Source organism: Euleptes europaea, chromosome 1 (genome assembly GCF_029931775.1).
Source record: "Euleptes europaea isolate rEulEur1 chromosome 1, rEulEur1.hap1, whole genome shotgun sequence".
In the NCBI taxonomy this organism is placed as follows: domain Eukaryota; kingdom Metazoa; phylum Chordata; class Lepidosauria; order Squamata; family Sphaerodactylidae; genus Euleptes; species Euleptes europaea.
This window is the reverse complement of record NC_079312.1, coordinates 147,352,587-147,378,042: the sequence shown is the minus strand read 5'-3', so window position 1 is coordinate 147,378,042 and position 25,456 is coordinate 147,352,587. Positions and strand designations below refer to the sequence as shown.

At 44.9% G+C, this 25,456-nt stretch overlaps 1 protein-coding gene across 1 annotated transcript in view; it reads left to right on the top strand.

Moving 5' to 3' along the window:
• Positions 1-25,456, top strand: part of ACVRL1 (activin A receptor like type 1) — a 73,722-nt gene that overhangs the window by 37,858 nt on the left and 10,408 nt on the right. The window contains exons 3-7 of the mRNA XM_056848915.1: positions 4,183-4,400; positions 5,476-5,575; positions 7,441-7,587; positions 10,371-10,646; positions 15,010-15,207. Coding sequence (XP_056704893.1) covers positions 4,183-4,400; positions 5,476-5,575; positions 7,441-7,587; positions 10,371-10,646; positions 15,010-15,207 — 939 coding nt within the window. The remainder of the gene's footprint in view (positions 1-4,182; positions 4,401-5,475; positions 5,576-7,440; positions 7,588-10,370; positions 10,647-15,009; positions 15,208-25,456) is intronic.

The following is a 25,456-nucleotide window of genomic DNA, read 5'->3' as shown; positions in this document are numbered from 1 at the left end:
TATGTTTTCACGGTCAACTACAAATGGAATCTCAACAAGAAAATGACTGCAGATATCTTATATTCATATCCTGAGTAACACTGAACCGTTTTGAATGTATGCAGATTGCAAATAAAGAATGATTGAGACCAGGTAGCTTCCAAATATTGTCGAAGGCTTTCACGGTCAGAGTTCATTGGTTCTTGTAGGTTATCCGGGCTGTGTAACCGTGGTCTTGGAATTTTCTTTCCTGACGTTTCGCCAGCAACTGTGGCAGGCATCTTCAGAGTAGTAACACTGAAGGACAGTGTCTCTCAGTGTCAGGTAGCTTCCAGTTGAACACTTATCTTGCGAAAAGTCCTAACTATTAGCCCCTGGCCAGGAACATTCCCCATAATATTCTTGCTGACAAATTGGGAAAAATTTCATTTAGATCCTGTTGCTGTTACGTGGCTCTGTAATTAGTTGACAGATCGCACCCAAAGAGTGCTTGTTAATGGTTCCTCTTCCACTTGGAGAGGAGTGACTAGTAGAGTGCCTCAGGGATCTGTCCTGGGCCCTGTGTTGTTCAATATCTTTATAAATGATTTGTATGAAGGAATAGAAGGGATGCTTATTAAATTTGCAGATGATACTAAATTGGGAGGGGTCGCAAATATGGTAGAAGGCAGCGCCAGGATACAGGATGATCTTTACAGGCTGGAGAATTGGGCTAAAACCAATAAAATGCATTTCAACAGAGATAAATGTAAAGTTCTGCATTTAGGTAACGAGGTTGGTCTGGCAGGACCTGTTGGGGACAAATCCATGCTGACTTCCCCCGATCACCAAGTTGTTCTTCAGATGTTTGCAGATTGATCTCTTTAATATCTGCTCCAGTATCTTTCCTGGGATAGAGGTCAAACTGACTGGCATGTAGTTTCCTGGGTTGTCTCTCCTCCCTTTTTTGAAAATAGGGATAACATTCGCCCTCCTCCAGTCTTGTGGCACATCTCCCATCCTCCAAGAGGTCTTGAAGATGATGGACAAAGGCTCTGGAAGCTCCCTAGAAAGTTCTTTGAGCGCTCTTGGGCTCAGGGGATTTGTACTCATCCAATGCAGCCAGGTGCTTCTCAACTACCTCTCTGTCCATGTCAACCAGCAGCCCAGATGCTGTGACTTGCCTACTATCATCTCTAGATGAACCTGTTTTCTTTTCCAGGGAGAAAACTGAGGCAAAATAGGCATTGAGCCTTTCTGCTTTCTCTCTGTCATCTGTCAGACTTTCTCCATTTTCACCCAACAGTGGGCCTGTAGCCTCTTTTCCCTTGTGTTTGCTCTTCACATATCTGAAGAAATAAAGAAACAGTTTGCATTGTTAATTAAAAATAAAAGTTGTATTTCAGCTGTCGGAAGATCATTTGTTGAAGCCCCCCTAAATTTATGGGAAGCCCCTCCCTAAATCTCCCATGGCCCTGCAACAGAGACCCCTCCCTGTGATGTCACTAGCTCCTCCCTATGATGTCATAGCAACTCCTCTGGCACAGCCCCCCCCTTGCATTTGCCCCCATTTGCCCCCATCTAAAGAAAGTTTTCTTGTTGTAGCAAACTTCCCTGGTCAAACTTAGCTCTCTTTGAGCTTTGGCCTCTTTGATGGCCGACCTACAATGCCTAGCAACCCGCAGATACTCTTCTTTAGAGGTATGTCCTTGCCTCCATTTCTTGAACATGTCCTTTTTCTCCCTTAGCTCATCATGGAGTTCTCTGTTGATCCCCATTGGCTTCTTGGATCCCCTACCATGTTTCCTTCTTGTTGCAATCAGTGCCGGATTTACGTATAAGCTAAACAAGCTATAGCTTAGGGCCCCACTCTCTTGGGGGGGCCCAAAAAATGTAAAGGAAAAAAAAATTGGATGTACATTTCCAAAATATAAGATAAAAAACAAATAAAATAAAACCTGCATATAGCAACAGTGTTTGCATCATTAAGTTTGTTATGAATAAAAAATCATTTTAAATTAGAGCTTAATAGTTATTTCACTATTAATATACTTCTTAATTGTATTTCAGTTCAACAATTACTTTGATAAAATACATATTTTGTTATGTGCAAATGCCTTTAGGTACCTATTAGGTCCATAAATTACATATAGCATGTATTCAACACAAAAAACAGCGACAATTTGTTGTTGACAAAGGACAGCTGGACATATAAAGGGCCCCATTACCTTCAATAGCTTAGGGCCTCATCAAACCTAAATCCGGCTCTGGTTGGAATAGTTCCTTTTTGTTAAAGGAACCCACTCATGGTGAATAGTGATTGTTTGCAAACTCTTAGCCTCTTGTTAACCTACAGATGAGACTACCTTAAGCTTTGGTGCTTTTGTGGACAATCAAGAATGCTACCACCCTAAAATATCTTGCAGTACAGATCCATGCCCTATATGGGGGGTTAATTGTATTGTTCAGAGCATCATCAATATATAAACCAATCAGCGGTTGCGAAACATGCTGAATAGAATTAGTTTCAGTTGTTTTAAAAAACATTATACATTAAAATGTTCAATTATAATGTAGCAGGACCCAAGTATGGACAATGATACATTGAAATGTATCTCTTACAGCACTGTCAGCATTATTTTTTCACAAGTTCTTACATTGTTAAGTTGTCAGTATTGCAAAAACAGACACTCTCCTAGTACTGAACCTATTGTCACCTCAAACAGGAAACAGGTCTTAAGAACATTAGGAAAGTCCTGCTGAATCAGACCAAAGGTTCATCTAATCCAGCTTCTGTTTCCCACAATGGCCATCCAAATGCATCTAGGAGGTCCACAAGAAGCCCAATATTGTTGCCCACCCCCCATGCAAATGATATGCCCTATTGTGCTGCCGGTGAGCATGGAGATGAAATTTAGTTATTCATTGCTATTAGCCAGTGATGGGCCTATACTCCATGAATTTGTGAGGTCTCCCTTTAAAGCCTTCTAAGTCTGTGGTCATCATTAAATCTTATGGCACTGAATTCCATAAATGAATTATACCTCATTTGAAGGTACATTTTCGATCCTGAATATAAGTATCTTCTGTTGCTAAATGGGTTTTTTTGGTTTGTTCAGAACAAATGCCAAATAAGTTCCCTTACATGCACAGTAAAGTACATTATTATTGGGTCCATCACTGAGGTCAAGTAAAAGTATTTGTCTCATACCTCAGATCTCAGAAGCTAAGCAGGGTCGGCCCTGGTTAGTATTTGGATGGGAGATCACCAAGGAATATCAGGGTTGCTGTGCAGAGGAAGGCACTGGCAAACCACCTCTGTTAGTCTCTTGCCATGAAACACCCCAAAAAGGGGTCGCCATAAGTCAGCTGTGACTTGATGGCACTTTACACACATACAAGGAGATTAGCTATTGGCATGGAGATGCTTCACGTAATCCTGTAAAAAGTTCAAGCAGCCATTTTCCTTTACCCTGTCCCCGTGGCAGTTGTTTCCTCCCCCCAACACTGGGGAACTTTTTTGTTTTTTTAAATCAGCAATTACCTATAATTATATTGATGTACCATTATAACAGTAAGTGTAACAGGTTTTGTGAATTCTCTGCTTTAAAAAGTATGTCTCTATCTTCCAGAGATATAAGCGGAAAGGCGTATCTCCAGACAACTTTCATAAGATAATCACAACAATTCTGGTAACAGTCCTGGTTTTGATCTGTGGATTGTGGCCTCACCCACTTTATTTACATTTTTATCCCCAGTGGTAGCACAAAAGCCCCACATAAGGATGGGGTACAAAACCATAGGCGAGAGAAAGAAACTCTGATGTTGCTCAGCTGAAGGGCCCATAGCTGTTGCAGGGTGGGGGGAGCTCAAAGCAACATCTCCTCCCACCTCCTTTCAGTTCCACCTTGGGAGAGAGAAAAAAGACGCAGATGCAAGTTACCTTTAACCAGGAAGTGTGAATTGGCTCTCAGAAATCTCTTTCATGTGAACCAAAATCTGTAAAGTGAAATGCCAAGCTGACAGTGCTGATGAAGAACCTACTGGGAATGATGTAAAGACAACATTCCTATATGTCATTTATCAGCCATCTTGAGTTTACAGGTGAAAAGGCCCATATAAATTAGCACAAGCAGGAGATGTAGCACCAGTGCCTGTGGGAATACATTGTCCATCAGAAAACAGCACTAACCAAATGATTTTGTTTTATTTTCCTCTAATCAGATAAAGAACTGCTGGAAGAGACCCAATCCCATCAGAAACTGCTCCTGCTGATCCTGGTTCCACTGTTTGGGACTTTGATCTTTGCTTTATTGGTTGGGCAATTTATCTGGAAAGTGGTCCAGAGCCGCCGGAGACAAATGCTACTAGAGTCCGATGAATGGAGGGACATGGAGGACTCCATACTAAAGGCATCTGTGACTTGCGACAGTACCTTGGAAGTAAGTAGTTGTCAGGAATACCTTCTCAACCCTGGAATGGAAGTTCACCTGAGGCCACTTGAGTTCTACTATGTTGGGGGTGGGGGATCTCCAGCCTCCTAGCAGTCCTTGTAAAAGAGTGTAGGAAGAGACTGCCAGCAGGTTAGTCGACAACTCCAGGTTTTGGGACAATCCTTCCACATGGTGATGATTCTCCATATAGTTCTTACTGCTCCCACTTGGGAGCAATGCTTACACAAAGGGAACAAGCATTTTGCAAGGGAGAAAGAAGGGAGCCACTTGGACAAGCAGAACAAATGCCACAGCAAGCCGGAAGCAAAACTGTGAGCTTCTGGGTAGCTCAGTAGGGAAGGCCCACTGCAAGATGGAATAAAGGGTGTGGGAGTTGGGTCTTGCTCCATGGAGATGGAAATGCAGCCCCCACAAGACTGAACATACCTTTTGGGGTCTGGTTGACAACATGATTTTCAGACAGAAAACAGGAAGACAGCAGGAATAGAACCTGTGCTTCCTGTTCCACACAGCAATACTCTAACTGCAGAAGCCCACAAAAAATGGAAACCATAATGGATCCTTTTTAGTCTCCTACTCCGGACCTAAATACTATTTGGCTGCAGAGCTAATCTGTATCCTATACTTAGTGGAAGCTCTGTGATTGAAGAGTGGAATTGGTTATTTTTGTCCCTCCATTGACTTCAGTGGACGTGCATTTCCTTAAGGCAGCTCTTTGCTGTTGCAATGTTATGCCAGCATGGGAAGCAGGAATTTGGCATGAGAAAACGTAGGATCAGGACTAGGAGTGAAGCTCCTTGACTTCTTCTTCACCATGCTCTAATCTCTCTCCTGTGTCTTCCCCCTTATACCAGAATATGTACAACAGTATAGAAGTTACATGAGCTTCAAGTTCCTCCATCTTAATTTGGAGTTTTGCCAGGGTAATGGGTTTAGCAATTCTCCCACCTTCATGCAGCTAGGATAGGATTGCACTCCTAGCAGATTAATTTTAGCCATGTTCTGATATCTACCTCGCTTTCCATTCTCCAGAGTTTTACCACTTGTTTCCTATTGTCTCCAGGGCTGGATGAATGATGACTGCACCACCGGTAGTGGCTCTGGACTTCCCTTCCTTGTGCAAAGAACTGTTGCTCGGCAGATTACCCTGGTTGAATGTGTAGGTAAGGCACATGTGTATATCGGACAGAGGCAGATTTGTCTAACATCCGACAAATGAGAATGTAAGATGGGGTTAGATAGATTCATAGAGGACAGGTCTATCAGTGGCTGTTTGCCATGTTGACTAAAGTGAGTCTCCACATTCAGAGGCAGGGCAACTGGTTGGACACTGTGTAAGACAGGATGCTGGACTAGATGGACTACTGGTCTGATCCAGCAGGGCTCTTCTGATGTTCTTCTTTTTAACTCCCTGACAAACTTCAGATTCTGAAACCCTTACTCAAGCATCACCCATTAGAAGCATGCTGAGCAGACTCATGATGTGTGTCTGTTTCTGGAAGACTACTCAGACTACGCATGTGCAGAGAGTATATGCATATGGGGAAAATTCAACCGTTTATTTCCCCAGCCACAGTATGAAGTGGTGCAGTCCAGCTAAAGATCATTTAATAAGCCTATTAATCATATGACTCAGTCTGAGCCATCTTAAGCCATCATGGGGGGCAGGAGGTGACATTTGCACCTTGAATGATCTGTCTTAGCTTTGACACAAGAGGCTTCCATCCCTGTCCATTCAGGAAAGAATTCTTACCTGGAGATTTTAAGATGTATATATGAGCATGAAAGCTAGGAAGATCCTCAGGACCTTCTGTGGTCCACTTATTGGGCTATACCCATTAAAGCACACAGCAGGATAATGATTAACAGTGCCATTCTAAGCTCATTCATTGACTTCAAATGGAAATAGAAAAGTGTATCTCTGCTTAGGATGGCACTGCTAGAATCTAAACTTAACCATAGATTCATCTCCTGTCTCTACAAATGAGTAGAAATATTACTCAAGATTATTAGCTGCACAAGGGCCAAAATACACGTAACATTAGTGATGTGTGACTGGATCTTCTAATATGCAATTTAGCCTCAAAAAGTAGCTGTGGAGGAGGGGAACTGGGCTGTGGTGTTGGAGTAGTGTGCTTAACCACACAGGCCATTTCCCTGATCAGAACTTCCCTTCCCCTCCTGAGCTACTTTTAAGCCCTTAGGTTTAAAAAAAGGACAGATTAATTATTATGCCTATAGGGTTAAAAGCAGATGTGGGTCAGTTTTAATTGTCTTCATTCTTAGTTCTTTAGTGATGACTTCTCCTCTCGTAATTTCAGATCTGTCCATAATATCTCTTGCTTCCGATCTAAAGCCAGATAAATGAAATTAACCTGACCGAAGCTTTTGGTGGCCTTTTTTTTTCTTCATTCATGGGTGATTCCTACTGATGGCAAGTGGACTGTCTGAATTGCTGGTCACAACCAATGACCGCCAGTTTTGCATATCTGCATGTTAGGTTGGAAGGCCTTCAAGAAGTTCTGTTACCTCACACCTCCTCTTGCCCGAAGGCAAAGATTCCGTAGAGTTTCATTAGAGGTAAAATCCAGGATGGCCTCTCCATAATCCACTCAGGCAGGAGTGGACCGTTCATCCCTTATGCCACAGTCCATGCTTGTGGTATAACTGGAGTGTATATGGACATGCTTTTAAGTGTACAATTGCATACCACACACAAAACTCCAGAAAGAGAATGGCTTTTTTGGTGGAAAGACAGGATAGAAACATCTTTTTTTCCCATCAAGTCACATCTGACTTATGGCGACCCCTGATGGGGTTTTCAAGGCAAGAGACTTTCAGTGTTTGCCATTGCCTGCCTTCATGTCATGACCCTGGTCTTCCTTGGAGGTATCCCATCCAAATACTTGCCAGGGTCAACCCTGCTTAGCTTCTGAGAACTGATGAGATCAGGCTAGCCTGGGCTATCTTACATAAATAAATATTGTGCAAGTTAGCAAAATCCAGTATGTCACTTGTCCCACAACAGGCAAAGGGCGCTATGGGGAGGTATGGCGTGGTGCTTGGCATGGAGAGAATGTGGCTGTCAAGATCTTCTCTTCCCGGGATGAACAGTCATGGTTCCGTGAGACAGAGATCTACAACACGGTGCTGCTGAGGCATGACAACATCTTAGGTGAGCAGAAATGATACCATCCCTCTAGGAACATCAGCACACAGATATCACTGCCCTGAAGGTCCCTGCATAGGACCACAGGTTCTCACACATTTATACCACACATGCATCCATATACTTCACACCTGTCTGAATATTTCCAGCTAGAAGCCTAAGGATAGCACCAGTCAGCAATGACAACAAGAAGGGGACCTCAGCAAGTGCTGCCTGTAAAAGATTACTTTCATTTTTTGACCTGACATACATCGATCCGAGCTGAATTACTCGTTTTCTAGTTTCACCTGTTTTTGCTTTTCTCCCCTTTCTTCCTCAACCCTCCCATATCTCCCACTTCTTCAAAACCCTATAGTGGAGGGGGAAGGGGTCTGACACATGTCTTTTCCACACGAAGCAGCACTCTCCATAACTAGGAGCAATAGCAGGGCTGGGGATAGATATCTCTCACCGTCCCTTCTCATCATCACCCTAGTGATGTGCTTCTGTGCCAGGGGTTGCATGGTCCAAGGAAGGCAGGGAACGACCAGTCAAGGGATCACAAGGTAAGTGGAGATGGTAAGGGGAGGAGGATCAATGGGAGTAATCAGCTCACCCCTCCAATGAGTCTTCATGGGTCTCCTTCTTGTATAAATCTAATATCAGACAGCTAAAGTTCAGTTAGGACCCCCGTGGTGCAGAGTGTTAAGCTGCAGTACTGCAGTCAAAAACTCTGCTCACGACCTGAGTTCGATCCCGACGGAGGTCGGTTTCAGGCAGCCGGCTCAAGGTTGACTCAGCCTTCCATCCTTCCGAGGTCGGTAAAATGAGTACCCAGCTTGCTGGGGGTAAAAGGAAGATGACTGGGGAAGGCACTGGCAAACCACCCCGCAAACAAAGTCTGCCTTGGAAACGTCGGGATTTGACGTCACCCCATGGGTCAGGAATGACCCGGTGCTTGCACAGGGGACCTTTACCTTTTTAAAGTTCAGTTAATACATTATCAGTTGAATTAAAACCATAATATCCAATGAAATAAAAAACAAATTCAACCCAAATAGCATTGTCTTACACTGTTTTCTGAACTGCAAAGGGGGAGGCAACCCTCGCATCACTTGGCAACCCATTCCTCAAGGATGCAGCTGCCACTAAGAGCATTCTGGCCCAGGTAGTCACTGACTTTACCTCTCTTAGGGAAAAAACAGAAAGCAGGCCTTGACTGGAGGGCCGTGCATTCTTTCTGAGCTCATAATGGGGACAAGTGGACCTTCATGTTTGTAGGTACCAAACCTTTAAATACTGGACCCAGAAATAAACTGGTAACCAGAACAAGCACTATCTTAGAAGAAAAATTCCCCGCTCTATAAAAAAATAATAAAAATTTATTACAAAATTAAAAATGGGAGCAATACAATCCAAACAACATACAAAATCTATAAAAGTATAATACACATAAAAATACAGAGCATATAATATTCTCGGGCGAGTAATCACATTATGAACCACAGCCATCTGATTCTAGACTTTTAAGTATATTTCCCCTTCTGGCAATTGTAGGACTCCATACTTCACCTAGATCTTCTGTTTTTATTGTTTTGTAATAAGTCAATTTAATCAAGACAGGTCTCTTTCACTTTATCAAACTAGTTATGTAAATCTGGTGAATTTTTACGTTTCCAACATCTAGCAAAAATTATTCTTGCTATTGTTAACATGTGGAAGAATATATTGAGATTTATTTTTCATGTCTGGTAGATAGTTTAATAAATTGTTTCTGGTTTTCATCTGTTAGTTCTGAATAAGCTATTATTTGTGACCTTTTTATCCAATGTTTATATTTATATTTACTGACTCTATTAAAGATCTTTCTGGAACTAATTTATGTTTAATCTGATCCCAAGCACTCAGAGTGTCAGTAACCATGTTGTCATTGTTATATTGCTTTTTCCTATATTTCTTTTCGCACCAAAACCATTTATTAAGTGGGAAATGCACAAATTCTTGTTGGATCTATTTATATTATCTAGCTGCAAAAATAGAAGAAATAAAGAATTGGCTATATCCAGATGTTGATGTAGCTTCATCATAGAACAAAAACTTCTATTTATATTAATACAAGTTCAGTATTATACAAGTAAACCTCCTTTATCTTTCATTTCATGCATGTTTGTCCTTTTTATTCTTGCTCTTTTCTTTTGCCAAATAAATTCATTACAAATTTGTTGCCAATGCCATTCATTAATTGGGGGGGGGGGCATTTCTAAAGATCTAGTTGTTGCAACCTTGGCAAAAACATGTAAACACTGATGAGGAAAGCCACAGGATCAGAAAAGGAAGTATAGAAGGGGACCATCAGACTCAGGAGCGTTCAGGTTTTCTATGGGGGGAGTGGCAACTTTTAAAGCTAGTAAAAGGTCAGGAAGGCCTAACAGAGAACCGTAATGGGCCTTTCCCAGCAGATCCACCTCACCTTCTTTTTATGATAATTTGAAAGAGAAAGGAGTAGAGAGGAGGAAGGTTGTCCACATTGGGGAAAGGTGTGTACATATGTAAGATGTTAGGGGCTGGGAAGGCACTCTGCCTGAGACCCTGCAGAACCATTTCCAATCAAGGCTCCCAGTACTGGACTGGGTGGACTACAGGTCCAAGTCTTTATATCAAAGAAAAATGGCGACAAGAGAGTGCAGTATTATTTTGGACAGAGACATTTCAGTAATTTTCTACATAGACAACCATGTTGTACTGCTTTCTGAAATTACACTCATGTGCATGGCCTATTCCTGAGCTCTGCCCTCCTTTGCTACCCGCAGGGTTCATTGCCTCTGACATGACTTCAAGGAACTCGAGCACACAGCTGTGGCTGATCACCCATTACCATGAGCATGGCTCTCTCTATGACTACCTGCAGTGCACGATTCTGGATGTGGAGACCTGCCTGCGCTTGGCATCCTCTATCATCTGTGGGCTTGTTCATCTACACGTAGAGATCTTTGGCACCCAGGGCAAGCCAGCTATCGCTCATCGTGACCTGAAGAGCAGAAACATCCTGGTCAAGAAAAATATGCAGTGCTGCATTGCTGATCTGGGTGAGTGGACTTTGGTTACTGACCAAACCCTGCTGGCAGATCTGAAGTATTCTGCAACAATGTATGAAGATGTTTTCTAGGGGAGTATGTCTAGGGCCGTGTTGGCGAACCTATGGCACGCGTGCCGACTCTGGCACGCGTAGCCCTCTCTGCCGGCACGCGCCCGGCCGCCTCCACTCACCCCCCGGGGAAGCAGCCTTCCTTCCCCTTCCCTTCCCGGGCTGGAGGCAAGGGGTCGAGGCGCGGCTTTGCCTGGCCCCGCGCCACGGGCGGTCCGCAGCGACTCCGGATTGGCTCCTCACGCCCGAGGTCGGACTGGGAGGTGCTTCAGAACGGGGGCGGGGACAGCGGGCGAGCCGGCAGCGGTCGCCCTCAGGGCCCGCCTGCCCGCCCGCCCGCTGCAAAAGGCCCCTGAAAGCCGGGCCGCCACCTGCGGTGCCTCCCCCGCTCGGCCAAGAGGAGCCGCCGCCGCCGCCCCGGTTCTGCCCAGCGCGCAGCCCAGCCGAGCGGCCTGTGAAGCGGAGCCGGGGAGCGGGAGCGGCCCGTGCGGTGGGGGGGGGGGGGTTTCTGCAGTGGCGGCCGGCGGGACTTGCGCCCAAGCAGCCCCCGGAGCCTCTGGGAGGAGGAGTAAGAAGGCTCCTGGCCCAGACTGGGCTCCGCTGCAGCTGCCAGAGAAACGCAGCGCAGCACGGCCCTTTCTGAAGCCGCAGCGTGCAGGAACGCTGCGGCCCCTTTAAACCCCCTCTCGCCATCGGCAAGAGGAGGCGGGAGGTGGGAGGGAGGAAGACGCTTCCCCCAAGCCGGGAAGGCGAAGCGTCCCTGCACGCCGCGCGGCACAGGGGTTGAAACCTCTCTCGGCCGCCGCAGAGGGAGGGAGGGAGGGGGGAAGAGGAGGAAAAAGCCAATCGCTCCCTCCCGGGGCCGGAGCATCCGCGTGGGAGCCGATCAGGTGGAGGACTTTTGTGGACTTGGGGGTGGGGGGGGGAGAGGTGGGAAGGCTGAAGCCCGGTCGCAGGGAGCCGGCTGTGTGTGTGTGTGAAGGCTTTTCTCTCTTTTCTTCCTTTTTCTGTCACTCTCCTATTCTTTCTCTCCTCTTTTTCTGTCTCTTTCCCCCCCTCTTTTTCTCTCTCCTTTTCTTTCTCTCTCTCTCTCTCTCTCTCTCTCTCTCTCTCCTTTCCATGCTTCCTTTCTGCCTTCTTTCTGTCCTTCATTCTTTCCTTCCTTCCTTCTTTCCTTACTTCTTTCTGTCCTTCTTTCCTTCCTTCCTTCTTTCTGTCCTCCTTTCTTCCCTTCCTTCCTCCTTTCCTTCTTTTTGTCCTTCTTTCCTTCCTTCCTTCTTTCTGTCCTTCATTCCTTCCTTCCTTCTTTCCTTACTTCTTTCTGTCCTTCCTTCCTTCCTTCTTTCTGTCCTTTCTTCCCTTCCTTCCTCCTTTCCTTCTTTCTGTCCTTCATTCCTTCCTTCTGTCCTTCATTCTTTCCTTCCTTCCTTCTTTCCTTGCTTCTTTCCTTCCTTCCTTCTTCCCTTTCTTTCCTTCTTTCTGTCCTTCCTTCCTTCCTTGCTACTTTCTTTCCTTCCTTCCTTTCCTTCTTTCCATCCTTCTTTCCCTGCTTCCTTCCTTCTTTCTGTCCTTCATTCTTTCCTTCCTTCCTTCCTTCCTTCCTTCTTTCCTTCCCTGCAGATCGACCGCAGGCTGCAAGCTGCGCCCCCCTGGCACCTTGGTTGCCTGGGCCCCACCGCTGGCTGCCTTCCCACCTGGGAGGAGGGGGAAGACCTGGGGGAGCTGAGGCACCCTCCAAGCCTTCTCTTCATAGCCTCCCCTAAGGTTGCCAATCTCCAGGTGGTGGCTGGAGATCTCCTGCTATTACAACTGATCTCCAGCCAATAGAGATCAGTTCCCCTGGAGAAAATGGCCACTTTGGCCATTGGGCTCTATGGCTGTGCAGTCTTCCTCCCCAAACCCCGCCCTCCTCAGGCTTCACCCCCAAAACCTCCCGCCAGTGGTGAAGAGGACCTGGCAACCCTAGCTTCCCCCCCCACACACACACCAGGAGATCTACGCCCGGTATGGTCCCCGAACGATGTTATAAATATGCAAATGGCCCTTGGCAGAAAAAAGGTTCCCCACCCCTGTTCTAAACTAAAACCTCAGTATTCAGGTTAAATTGCCGCATTGGCACTCGGCGATAAATAAGTGGGTTTTGGGTTGCAGTTTGGGCACTCGGTCTCTAAAAGGTTCGCCATCACTGGTCTAGGGCATTCCATACTCTCTTAGGGCCAAACTAGATGTGGCAGTGTCCTTGTGGCCACCATGAGGATGCCCATATCATTTAAAAGTCACTTTAAAACCACAGTCAGCCAGTTTCTGAATAGGAGTAGGAAAGAGAACTGCTGGTGTGGTGAGTGTTTTGTTTCTTTCTTGCTTTCCTTAACTGCTGGGGAGCATTAGCTGAAGTTACTGTGTGGGAGGACATTATGGGGGGGGGGGTTACAGCATTATGAATTCCCAGCGATGTATTAAGAGTTTGAAACTGTTATAAAAAATACTGTTCGCACTTTGTTTGGCCCCTTTAGCTGTGAAGACATCTTACAACCATTTTTTAGCCGTAGTATCCAAAAACCCTTTTAAAGCGATGTTTTTTATAACATTTTCAAACTCTTAGTACATCGATGGGAATACATAATGCGGTAACCCCCTGGGTGTGTATAGCCTGCTGTAGAGTGGTGCCTGTTTGAGTACATGTAGTTTCTATCTATCTCTTTTGCCTGGGTTATAGCTGAGGGTACCTAATTGAGGAGGTGATTGCAGCTGATTGTTGTTGATTGGGGAGGGTCTGCTTTGCCTGGGGCTGACTGCATCCAGAGGTGATGAAGTGCTAATAATGGGAGACTTTAACTACCCTCGTATTGACTGGATAAATGCATGTTCCAGTCAAACCAAAGAGATAACATTTCTAGACATCCTCAATGACTATGCCCTCAAACAGTTGGTCATGGACCCAACCAGAGGGGAGGCAAGCAATCTTGGATTGAATAATGGTTCTGCCAACAACTTAGTGCAGGATTGGTTGAGCCAATTGGCAACAGTGACCACAAGGGCATCAAATTTAATTTATATGTGTGTGGGGAAATGCCTGGGAAATCTCACACAATTACATTTGACTTTAAAAGAGGAAACGTCTCTAAAATGAGGAGGTTGGTAAAAAAGGAAGTTGAAAGGCACAGTTAGGAGAGTTAAATCTCTGGAAAGGGCTTGGGGGTTACTCAAGTCTTCAATACTAGAGGATCAGCTAGATTGTATATTGGAAGTCAGGAAAGGTAGTATAAAGCCCAAAATATCACTGCCATGGCTAACGTATGAAAGAAGGTATTAGAGAGAAAAAGGCTTCCTTCAGAAACTGGAAGGCTTGCCCAAACAAGGCAAATAAAAGCAAACACAAACTTGCACAAAGGAAAAGCAAGTACGGTAATTAGAGACGCAAAAAAAGATTTTGAGGGACATATCGCTAAACATATCAAGACCAAAATAAGAAATTCTTTAAGTACATTAGGAGCAAGAAACCAGTTAGGGGAGCAGTGGGACCATTAGATGACAATGAGAGTAAAGGAACACAAGCAGCCCATTCCTGAGTTGTTGGGGGCCGGGGATGGCAGAGAGGAGGCACTGCTGCAGCACCTCCTAACCCATTTCCCGGGCACCAAAAACTAAAAAAAAGGCTTTTAAAATTTTAAATGGGGCTTTTCGCCTCATAGAGAACAGCGAGGCTGCGCCTGCTAAAAATTCCCCTGCCCATCCCTCTGAGCAGGAGATCAGTAGGGCTTTCCCAGTCCATGCTGGACAGGCTGGCACAGCAATTCCACTAAAAAAATTAAAATTGCTATGAACAGGTAATTAAAAATATGAGAGAATGGCAGGGAAAACACAGGAATGCAACTGTTTGGCAATAGCAGCAGCATCAACCTTCTCAACAATAGCCAGGTATAAGAATGATGGCAATTACAGAGAAAATGGCTAGTGTGGAAGCAACGTAAGCCATACCTACAAGCTTACAAGTTGTATCACTACCACCACAAAATCCATGCATACTCTTTAAACACTCTGGGTTCCCTAAGTGTTTTGCTTTCAAGTAACCCTAGCTCTATAGTGCAAGACCGTGCTAGCATCCCCACCTCACAGGCAAGGTCTAGAGGAATTAATTACTTTGCCTGGGGTCACACAAGGTTTGGCAGTTGGTCATGGACCCAACCAGAGGGGAGGCAAGCAATCTTGGATTGAATAATGGCTGTCATTGGACAACTACCTAACTGATGGTCACTTTCCTAGCTAAGCATTCTTCTAACAATTGGAATAACTTTTCCTTTCAGGTCTGGCAGTCATGCATTCCCAGAGCAATGACTACTTGGACATTGGGAATAACCCACGGGTAGGCACCAAAAGATACATGGCACCTGAAGTTTTAGATGAACAGATTCGTATGGACTGTTTTGAATCCTTCAAACAGACAGACATCTGGGCATATGGTCTGATCCTATGGGAGTTAGCCCGGAGAACAGTTGTTAACGGTAAGGAAAGTGAACTGAAAAAAACACAAATTATTTTGTGAAATACAGTAATTTAGATTGCAAACTAAATCTTCACAGCATGACCAAATTTTCATAGATTTTAAATTCCATATTCCAAATATAATAATGTAGAATTTCGAAGCAGCATTTATCTGCAATAACTATCTCTGAACAGTGAGGTTCCATTTAACTAACCCATGCAATATCTGTTGACCTCATACTTTCCATAGTTTATTCCCCCACGGTGAGGACCTACCGGTATTCATGCCACCATTTTGGTGCCAAGAGTAAATTGTTCTGTGTCAAAGGCAGTCTTAATGATTCTGGGTCCAGGAGTGACCCCAGAACTCTACCTCCTGAACGCTCCACCACCACTGGGATCCAAACAAAGGGTGGTCCTTGTCCTGTGTGAGGTGGGCAAAATCTGCTGCTGCCACTCAGGTGCCAAGCAGGGGCAGCTACTGCTGCCAAACCAGCTGCTACCTCTGTTGGGGCTGTAGGCAGTCACACACACCCAGCCTAGGGCCCAGAACAGCTGCCTCTGTTTCCCATTGGTTAAAACCATGCCTGGTTTGTGTTTACTCATCGCTTGTGGCAAGGGGGCTGTATGTATTTTACATTGGCTGCAAGATTTACTTTTTGATGAGTGGGTAAAGTGCCATCAAATTGCTGCCAACATAGGGTTTTCAAGGCAAGAGACTAGCAGAGGTGGTTTGCCATTGCCTTCCTCTGCAGAGCAACCCTGGTATTCCTTAGTGGTCTCCCATCAAAGTACTAACCCGGACTGACCATAGGCATAAACTATTGGGGGGGGGGCTGAGGGGCTTGAGACTCCCCCGGGCAACCAGTGCCCACCTGAGGGGCTCAGTTACAATGGCAGCTGAAACACAGTCCTGTCCTACCTACCTGTTGTATTACGATTTCCATGCTTCTTTGGGGCTTTGTTCCTGTTTGCTAGTATGTATTTGTGTGTCTATTAAGATTTTATACACTGCCTTAAAAGACCTGTTCCTATGGCCCAAACAAAGGATCTTGCCACTGAACTCAGCAGGTTTGCTCTCACCCGCAATGACTTCAGGTTTGGTGAGGAGTTATACCTTCAAATCAGTGGCACAGTCATGGGCACCCACATGGCTCCACAGTTTGCCAACATTTTCATAGCGGATCTAGAACGTATTTTCTGAACTCCTACTCATTGGCACCTCTTTACTTGAGATTCATTGATGACATTTTATTTGTCTGGATTCATGGCAAAGAAGCCCTCAAAAGATTTCATGAGACTTTCAAAAACTTCCACCCCACCATCACTCTAACTATGAATGTCTCTGAACAAGAAATAAACTTCCTGGACACCACAGTACGGTTACACAAGGGATGCACAAGCACCACATTATACTGGAAACTGACAGATCAGCAAACATATCTACATGCCTCCAGGTACCACCCCAACCATATCAAACAGTCCATTGTCTATAGCCAAGCCCTATGCTCTAGTCACATCTGCTTCAACCCCTGAGACAGAGATACTCACTTGAAGGAGCTACAGCGAGCATTTTTGCAACTACAATATCCTGCTGATATGGTAAAAAAGATGATTGGATAGGCCAGAATGATACAAGCTTGCTACAAGACAAACCCAAAGAAAATGACAATAGAACACCTCTTGTGGTCACATACTCACAACTCAAACCAGTCCAACTTATTATTAACGACCTACAACCAATGCTGGATTGTGACACTTCCCTCTTGAGAGAAGAGAGCTTCTAATGTGAAACAAAAGCCAGGCGGACAGTACCAATATACTTGGGAAAGAACCTATGAATGGCTCTCTTATGATGTGGCAATGGAAAAGCATATTGTGACAGCTGTCACTTAGCAGCAAATGACATGAATATTCCTCTTCCAAACACATCAAGAGACAAGAGTGCACAGAAACTTTTGTTCAAAATAGCTTCTCAAACTGGAAGAAGTCTTTGTTTAGATTTCAGAGCCATCAGAATTCTATCTTGCACCATGCAGCTGTCCAAGCTATAGCCTCTGTTAAAGTAAGAGTAAATGTACAGAGCAAGTTTTCAGAAGGCCAGCAGAAGCAAATGCGAGATGCTAGAAAGGCACTGCTGACAATTTTAGCATCAGTAAGGTACCTTAGGAGGGAAGGCAGCATGGTACAGCCCGATCTCATCAGATCTTGGAAGCTAAGCAGGGTCAGCCCTGGTTAGTATTTGGATGGGAGACCACCAAGGAATACCAGGGTTGCTATGCAGAGGAAGGCACTGGCAAACATTGCAGAAGTGCTGTTTGCAGTGATATGATGAAAGCTCCTGCATATGGGCAAGTTCAGAAATCAGAACCCAGCTAGCCACAGGTTGGGAGCCAACAGAGGCAAGCTTCTGAAGTGCTTTAACTGCATCTCCTGGACTCACATGAGCAGACCAAAACAAGGAAGTGCTTGCCAAGACAGACGGGTAGCTGGCTTGTAGAACTCACCACCTCAAGACATGGTGATGGCCATGGGGATAGACCGGATTTAAAAGGGGGCTGGACAGATTTATGAAGGATAGCTCTATCACTGGCTATTATACATGACAGCCAAATGAAGCCTCCAGTTTCAGAGGCAGAATGACAGATGCTGGGGAGCAGTCAGCAGGGTACCAGCAGGGCTCTGCTTGTGGGCTTTCCAGTGGCACATGACCAGCCACTGTTGGGAACAGGATGCTGGCTTGGATGAGCCATGGGTCTGATACAGAATGACCAGTATGATGTAATGGTTAGAGTGTTGGACTAGGATCTGGGAGATCCAGGTTTGAATCCCCATTCTGCTATGGAAGTTTGTTTGGTGACCTTGGGCCAGTCACACACACTCAACCTAACCTGCCTCAGAGGGTTGTTGTGAGGATAAAAGGGAAAAAATGATGTAAGCCATTTGGAGTCCCCATTGGGGAGTCAGATCAGGAATAAATGAAGTAAACAGATAAATGCTTTTAGGGTCTTGTGAGCCTAACTGCACAATCCTCAACAGAGTTGCATGCTTCTAATCCAATAAACTTCAGTGGACTTAGAAAGGTGCAGTGGTGTTTAGGATTGCACTCTAAACATCTCGTCTGGAAGCAGGAGAATTAGAATTAGCCCTGTAGACAGCCACTACTTCTCATCAAAGGAAGTCTGTGAAGAGCAAACGGGGCAGCTAAGTAAATCATCTGTTTAGGATTTACAATAGCAGCTGAAGCCAAGGACCAGACTGGGGGCCTGGCCTGCCTCTGGTTGCAGAAATAATCACTAATCATGCCTGTTAATACGAAGGTTTTTGGCTGCTGTAGTTTGGAGGTGGTGTTTTCTCTCTCTCTTTTTTCCACACAAATGATTAGCTGTAAATTATAAACACTGTAATCTAGTGTCAGCGCCTGGCTTGCTGATTAAAGGGGCCATTAGACTCAATCAGCACTTTGTTTGTTCAGTACTGATTAGGTAACCAGCAGCATCAGAGCTCCGCCTGGCAATGGGCCACATGCATGGAATTTCCCCGTCTCCTTTGGCCAATGGGGGAGGGGGGGCAGCCACAAAGCCGGTCCTGCTCCTTTCTTTATAGAAATGCAGAGGCCATCACTGGGTGCTCCTTGCTTTATTTTTTCCCTTCTTGTGCCCTTAGCACTCCCTTAGAAGATAAGAAAAATAATAATTGAATGAGCAGTTCAGCTGAGCACACTGCAGAGAAGTTGATACAGAGTAGTACAGGCCTGACCTGGCTAACCCAATCTCATCAGATCTTGGAAGCTAAGCAGGGTCAGCCCTGGTTAGCATTTGGATTGGAGACCACCAAGGAAGTCCAGGGTCACTAAGGAGAGGCAGGCAATGGCAAACCACCTCTGAATGTCTTTTGCCTTGAAACCCCTATGGGGTCACCATAAGTCAGCTGTGAATTCAGGGCCAAAAAAAAGTACACAATAGAGATATACACAATTTTAGAAGAGCTCTCAATGTAGAAGCAAGCTCACCATGTTTCGGCCTGACATACAGTCTTATTTTCCAGATCCAGCTCAAGGGGAACCTGTGCATTTTTATGTTTTATTTGCATTCTTTATAGTCCTCCTTTCACACTGAGAGTGAAGGTGGATTACACAGTATAAATTGATACAGTGATCAGAATGGGACATCCAGTAAGCAATGTAATAGAACTAGGATTGAGAAAATCTGAAACAAAGCATAACTTTTAACATGACATGTTAAACGATGCAGAAATTACACAGCAGGATAATACCTATGGCAACTGATAGTAGATTATATACGCAGTGGTATAGTCCACAATCCCATAACCTTCATTGAAGCATCTTTCTGAACCATTCCAGTTACCTGTGTAAAAATGCCCTCCTGAATAATTCAGTTTTGCATAATTTGAGGAATGTGAGAAGAGTGGGAGCCTTCCTGACAGAGTAAGGATAAGAACAAGGACAAGATAAGCCCATTGCAGGGACTAGAAAGTGAAATTGTAACAGGAGATGAAGAGAGGGCAGAACTCCTCAATTCCAACTTTTCCTCAGTCTTTTCTTGTGAGGGAAGTGGTGCTCAACATGGCATAAACAGAACACATGATGAGGGAAGGGATTTGCAGCCTAGGATTGGCATTATAAGAACATAAGCATTGGGGTAGTACACAAACACCTAGTTTCTTTAAATGAAACAAGTCCTCAGGGCCAGATGAACTGCATCCAAGGGTACTCAAAGAACTTGCAGATGTAATTTCTGAGCCTGTGTCCATTATTTTTGAGAAGTCTTGAAGAACAGGTGAGGTGCCAGAAGATTGGAGGCGAGCAAATGTTGTCCCCATCTTCAAGAAGGGGAAAAAGGAGGATCCGGGTAACAACCGACCCATCAGCTTGACTTCTATACCGGGAAAAGTTTTTGAACAAATCATCAAAAATCAGTCCTTGAGCATTTAGAAAGGATGGATCTGATCACTAAGAGCCAGCATGGGTTTCTCAAGAACAAGTCATGTCAGACTAATCTTATCTCCTTTTTTGAGAAAGTTACTACCTTGTTGGATCAGGGAAATGCTGTAGACATAGTTTATCTTGATTTCAGTAAGGCTTCTGATAAGGTTCCCCATAATATCTTTGTTGAAAAAATGGGAAAATGTGGTTTAGATCCTGTTACTGTCACATGGATCTGTAATTGGTTGACCGATCGCACCCAAAGAGTGCTTGCTAATGGTTCCTCATCCACTTGGAGAGGAGTGACTAGTGGAGTACCTCAGGGATCTGTCCTGGGCCCTGTGTTGTTCAATATGTTTATAAATGATTTGGATGAAGGAACAGAGGGGATGCTTATTAAATTTAAGATGATACTAAATTGGGAGCAAATATAGTGGAAGACAGAGCCAGGATACAAGGATGATCTTGACAGGCTGGAGAATTGGGCTAAAAATAATAAAATGCACTTCAACAAAGATAAATGTAAAGTTCTACATTTAAGTAGAAAAAAATCAATGCATAATTATAGGATGAGGGAGACTTGTCTGAGCAGTAGTGTGTGTGAAAAGCATCTTGGGGTCTTAGTAGACCAAACACTGAACGTGAGTCAGCAGTGTGACTCATGCAGTAGCTAAAAAGGCAAATTCGATCTTGGGCTGTATCAACAGAAGGATAGTGTCCAGATCACGCAAAGTGATGGTATCGCTTTACTCTGCTCTGGTTAGACCTCACCTAGAGTACTGTGTTCAGTTTTGGGCACTGCAATTTAAGAAAGATGTAGACAAGCTGGAACGTGTCCAGAGGAGGGCAACAAAGATGGTGAGGGGTCTGGAGACCAAATCCTGTGAGGAAAGGTTGAAGGAGCTGGGCATATTTAGCCTGAAGAGAAGAAGACTGAGAGGTGATATGATAACCATCTTCAAGTACTTGAAGGGCTGTCATATAGAAGATGGTGCCGAGTTGTTTCCTGTTGCCCCAGAAGGTCAGACCAGAACCAACGGGTTGAAATTAAATCAGAAGAGTTTCCATCTAGGAATAATTTTTTAACAGTTAGAGCGGTTCCTCAGTGGAACAGGCTTCCTCGGGAGGTGGTAAGCTCTCCTTCCCTGGAGGTTTTTAAAAGGTTATTCACAGTGGGTAGCCGTGTTAGTCTGTTTGCAGTAGTCAAAAAGAATCAGACTTCCTAAGGAAACTGCAGTCCATCAACTGTCTCCCAGAAAACAGCATTCTAGTCACCATGGATGTGGAGTCTCTATACACTAACATCCCCCATGACGACGGGCTACAAGCCATTAGAAATACCATCCCTGACAACAACACTGCATATCTGGCTACACAACTCTGCAGATTTGTTCTCACTCACAACTACTTCCGGTTTGGTAAGGACTTATACCTTCAAATCAATGGCACTGCCATGGGCACTCGCATGGCCCCACAATATGCCAACATTTTCATGGCAGATCTAGAACAACGTTTTCTGAACTCATACCCACTGTCACCTCTCCTTTACTTGAGATTCATTGATGACATTTTCTTTGTCTGGACTCATGGCAAAGAAGCCCTTGAAAGATTTCACCAGGCTTTCAACGACTTCCACCCCACCATCAATCTAACTATGAATTATTCTGAACAAGAAATCAACTTCCTAGACACCACAGTACGGATCCATGGGGGACACACAAGCACCATATTGTACCGGAAACCGACAGATCGGCAAACGTATCTACATGCGTCCAGCCACCACCCCAACCATATCAGACAATCCATTGTCTATAGCCAAGCCCTACGCTATAGTTGCATCTGCTCCAATCCTTCAGACAGAGATACACACTTGAGAGACCTACAGCAAACATTTTTGCAACTACAATATCCTGCAGATATGGTGCGAAAGATGATTGAGAAGGCCAGAATGATACCCAGGCACAACTTACTACAAGATAAGCCCAGAGAGAATGACAACAGAACACCTCTGGTTGTCACTTATAGCTCCCAACTAAAACCAGTCCAACGTATTATTAAGGACCTACAACCAGTGCTGGATTGTGACACTTCCCTCGCTGAAGCACTGGGGGGGGGGTGTCCCTTTCTTGCTTACAGACAGCCGGCTAACCTAAAACAACTTCTCACCCATGATGATAAACTACTTAACAAGAACATGGACTCTGGCACCAAGGCCTGCAACAAACCAAGGTGCCAACTTTGCCCTCATATAGATTCTAGGAACACCATCTCTGGACCCACCAATGTCAGCCATACTATCTCAGGTTCATATTCCTGCTCATCTTCTAATGTGATTTATCACATGCCAGCAATGCCCTTCCACAATCTACATTGGACAAACAGGTCAGTCTCTTAGACAAAGATTAAATGGACATAAGTCTGACATCAGAAACCACAATATTCAAAAACCTGTGGGTGAACATTTCAACCTTCCAGGACATTCTGTTGCAGATTTAAGAGTAGCAGTTCTCTTACAAAGGAATTTTAAAGGGAGATTGGAAAGAGAAACTGCTGAATTACAGTTGATATTCAAACTAAAGTCAATGCATTTACCTGGGCTGAATAAAGACCTTGCATTCATGGCCCATTACCAATGCTGATTTCTCCACACCCATCTCTCCCCTGGACATCACAGACTCTTCTGCATATCACACCTAATCCCATCAAGCCTGCTATTCACATTTACATACTGTTCCTCTACTTAAAGACCAATGGATTCACATTCTAGCTGTATCTGAAGAAGTGAGCTGTGGCTCACGAAAGCTCATACCCTACCAGAAAATATTTTTGTTAGTCTTTAAGGTGCTACTGGACTCTTGCCCTTTTTAAAAGGTTAGATGGCCATCTGTCAGCAATGCTGATTCTATGACCTTAGGCAGATGATGAGAGGGAGGGCATCTTGGCCATCTTCTGGCCATGGAGTAGGAGTCACTGGGGGTGTGGGGTGGGGAGTAGTTGTGAATTTCCTGCATTGTTCAGGGGGTTGGACTACCCTGTGGTCCTTTCCAGCTCTATGATTCATCAGGCAGGCCTTTGCCTAATGTGGAGGCCACAACAGAGAAAGCACATGTACAGGCAGTTCTTGATCTTGTCCATTTGCAGGGTGGCACCTGCAGAAGGCCCTGCCCAGATGAGCAAAGTTGTTGTTGCAGACAACAGATGAGCAAAGTTGTTGTTGCAGAGAAGAGGCGGTCCTGCAGATATGAGGGTCCAAGTCCATGAAGGGCTTTGTATGTGATGACCAGTACCTTGAATTGAACCTGGTAACTGTTGGCCAGCCAATGAAGTGACTGCAGAATGGGAGTAATATGCAGGCTGCGTCTAAAGGTAAAGGTCCCCTGTGCAAGCACCGGGTCATTCCTGACCCATGGGATGACATCACATCCCAACGTTTACTAGGCAGACATTGTTTACGGGGTGGTTTGCCAGTGCCTTCCCCAGTCATCTTCCCTTTACCCCCAACAAGCTGGGTACTCATTTTACCGACCTCGGAAGGATGGAAGGCTGAGTCAGCCTTGAGCCGGCTACCTGAAATCAACTTCCATTGGGATTGAACTCAGGTCGTGAGCAGAGCTTGGACTGCAGTACTGCAGCTTACCACTCTGTGCCATGGGGCTCTTAGGCTGTGTCTAGCTCCTGTGACAGCAGGTAGACTTCCCCTGACTATGGAAGATCCACTGATTTAGCAATTTGTAATAATCTCTTTTCCTTTCTGTAAAATGTATTAGGGCAACCAGGGAATAGCTTGTTGCTGGGCAGAATCTCCCTGTGTGTCTGTGAGCTAGTAACTGGGGTAAGAGTCATGGAGGGTTACAGTAAACCATAACAAGAACTGGTTGAAACTATTACTCCACTGCCGCCTCGATGTCTGGAGTGTTATCAGCCTACCCTGAATGTTGATGGGTTGTCATATCTTGAATTTGGATAAATATCCCTTCCTCAGTATGATCGGGGCTCAGAGATTTTTACTCGGTAGAGTGCTCTGGGTCGCAGCTGCCAGAATAAACTGTTTTCTTGAATAACGATCTCAGGTCTCTCTCTCCCCCCACGAACCCCCTTTTGCCGTATCACTCCCCATAATAACCAAGCTTCAGCATGCTGCATCAACCAGAATCTCTCAGTTGACTTTGAGGGGAATGCATTACAGTAGTCCTGATGCATAGCACTGATTAGCTAAGAGCCTGGGGGGCCACCAACCCACTTCCTCCCTGAAGTAGTGTTCCACCATTTTAAATATGGAAGAATGTAAGCATTGGATTTGTTAACCAGTATGACTGTCAAATGGATTGTGAAGGTTTAGGGAAGCTGGGCTTAACCCGCAGAAGGAAAAATAACATATCAGGACTAGGGATATGCATTCGGGTGAAACTGATCCAAAAATATACCCAAAATATAGCTTATTGGTATGTTTGGGGAATTTTCCGCTCTACCAAATATTTCCAGGATATTTTTTTTTTAAAGATGCTGACAAATCCCAAAAATATTTGGCACTCTTGGGAAGATCGGGAGCCAGTGTTTGCAGGCTCTCGGTGACTGTTGTTTCCGTCCCCCCACCTCCCCACTTGTCTTGCCTTTGTTTTTGCACCTCCCAGAGTTTAAAAGTTTGCTTCTGTCAGTTTCTGGAGGTTTTTTCTTCTTTGCAACTGTTTCTTTGAATTCCCTTAGCTGTATTTACACTGTTGTTCTCTCAGTGGGTTCTGCTGGGCTTGAAAAATCCCTCCCAATCACTTGGATGTGGAATGCTGCCAGTGATTCTCTGGGTGCACATTAGTCATTGGTTGTTATTGGTTCTGCTGGGTTTGCAAAAAAAAAAAAAAAAAACCTTGTTTCCACTCGAAATTCTGTGGTTTGACATTACTTTTCTTGAGCTTGCACTGCCAGAGTGGCGCTGGGTTTTGCTGCACATTCTGTATTGCCATTCCTTCTGCCGGGCTTGCAAAAGTGCACCCCCCCTTCAGTTTCCAGTTAGAGATTCTCTGGTTTGACTTTACTTTGGTTGAGCTCGCATTGACACTGGGTTCTACTGGGCATTGTGTACATTGCCGTTCATTCTTTTGGGCTTGCAAAATCCCCCCTCCCCACTTTGAGTTTCTGCTGCAGAGATTCTCTGGTTTGACATTGCTTCTGTTAGGCTTGCACTGGGATTCTGCTGGGCCATTGTCACTGGTTCTCCTGGTCTTCTCACTGGTTCTCCTGGTCTGGGCCATTGTCACTGGTTCTCCTGGTCTTGCAAAAGTGCCCCCCCTTGAGTTTCCACTGTTGAGATTCTCTAGTTTGATGTTGGT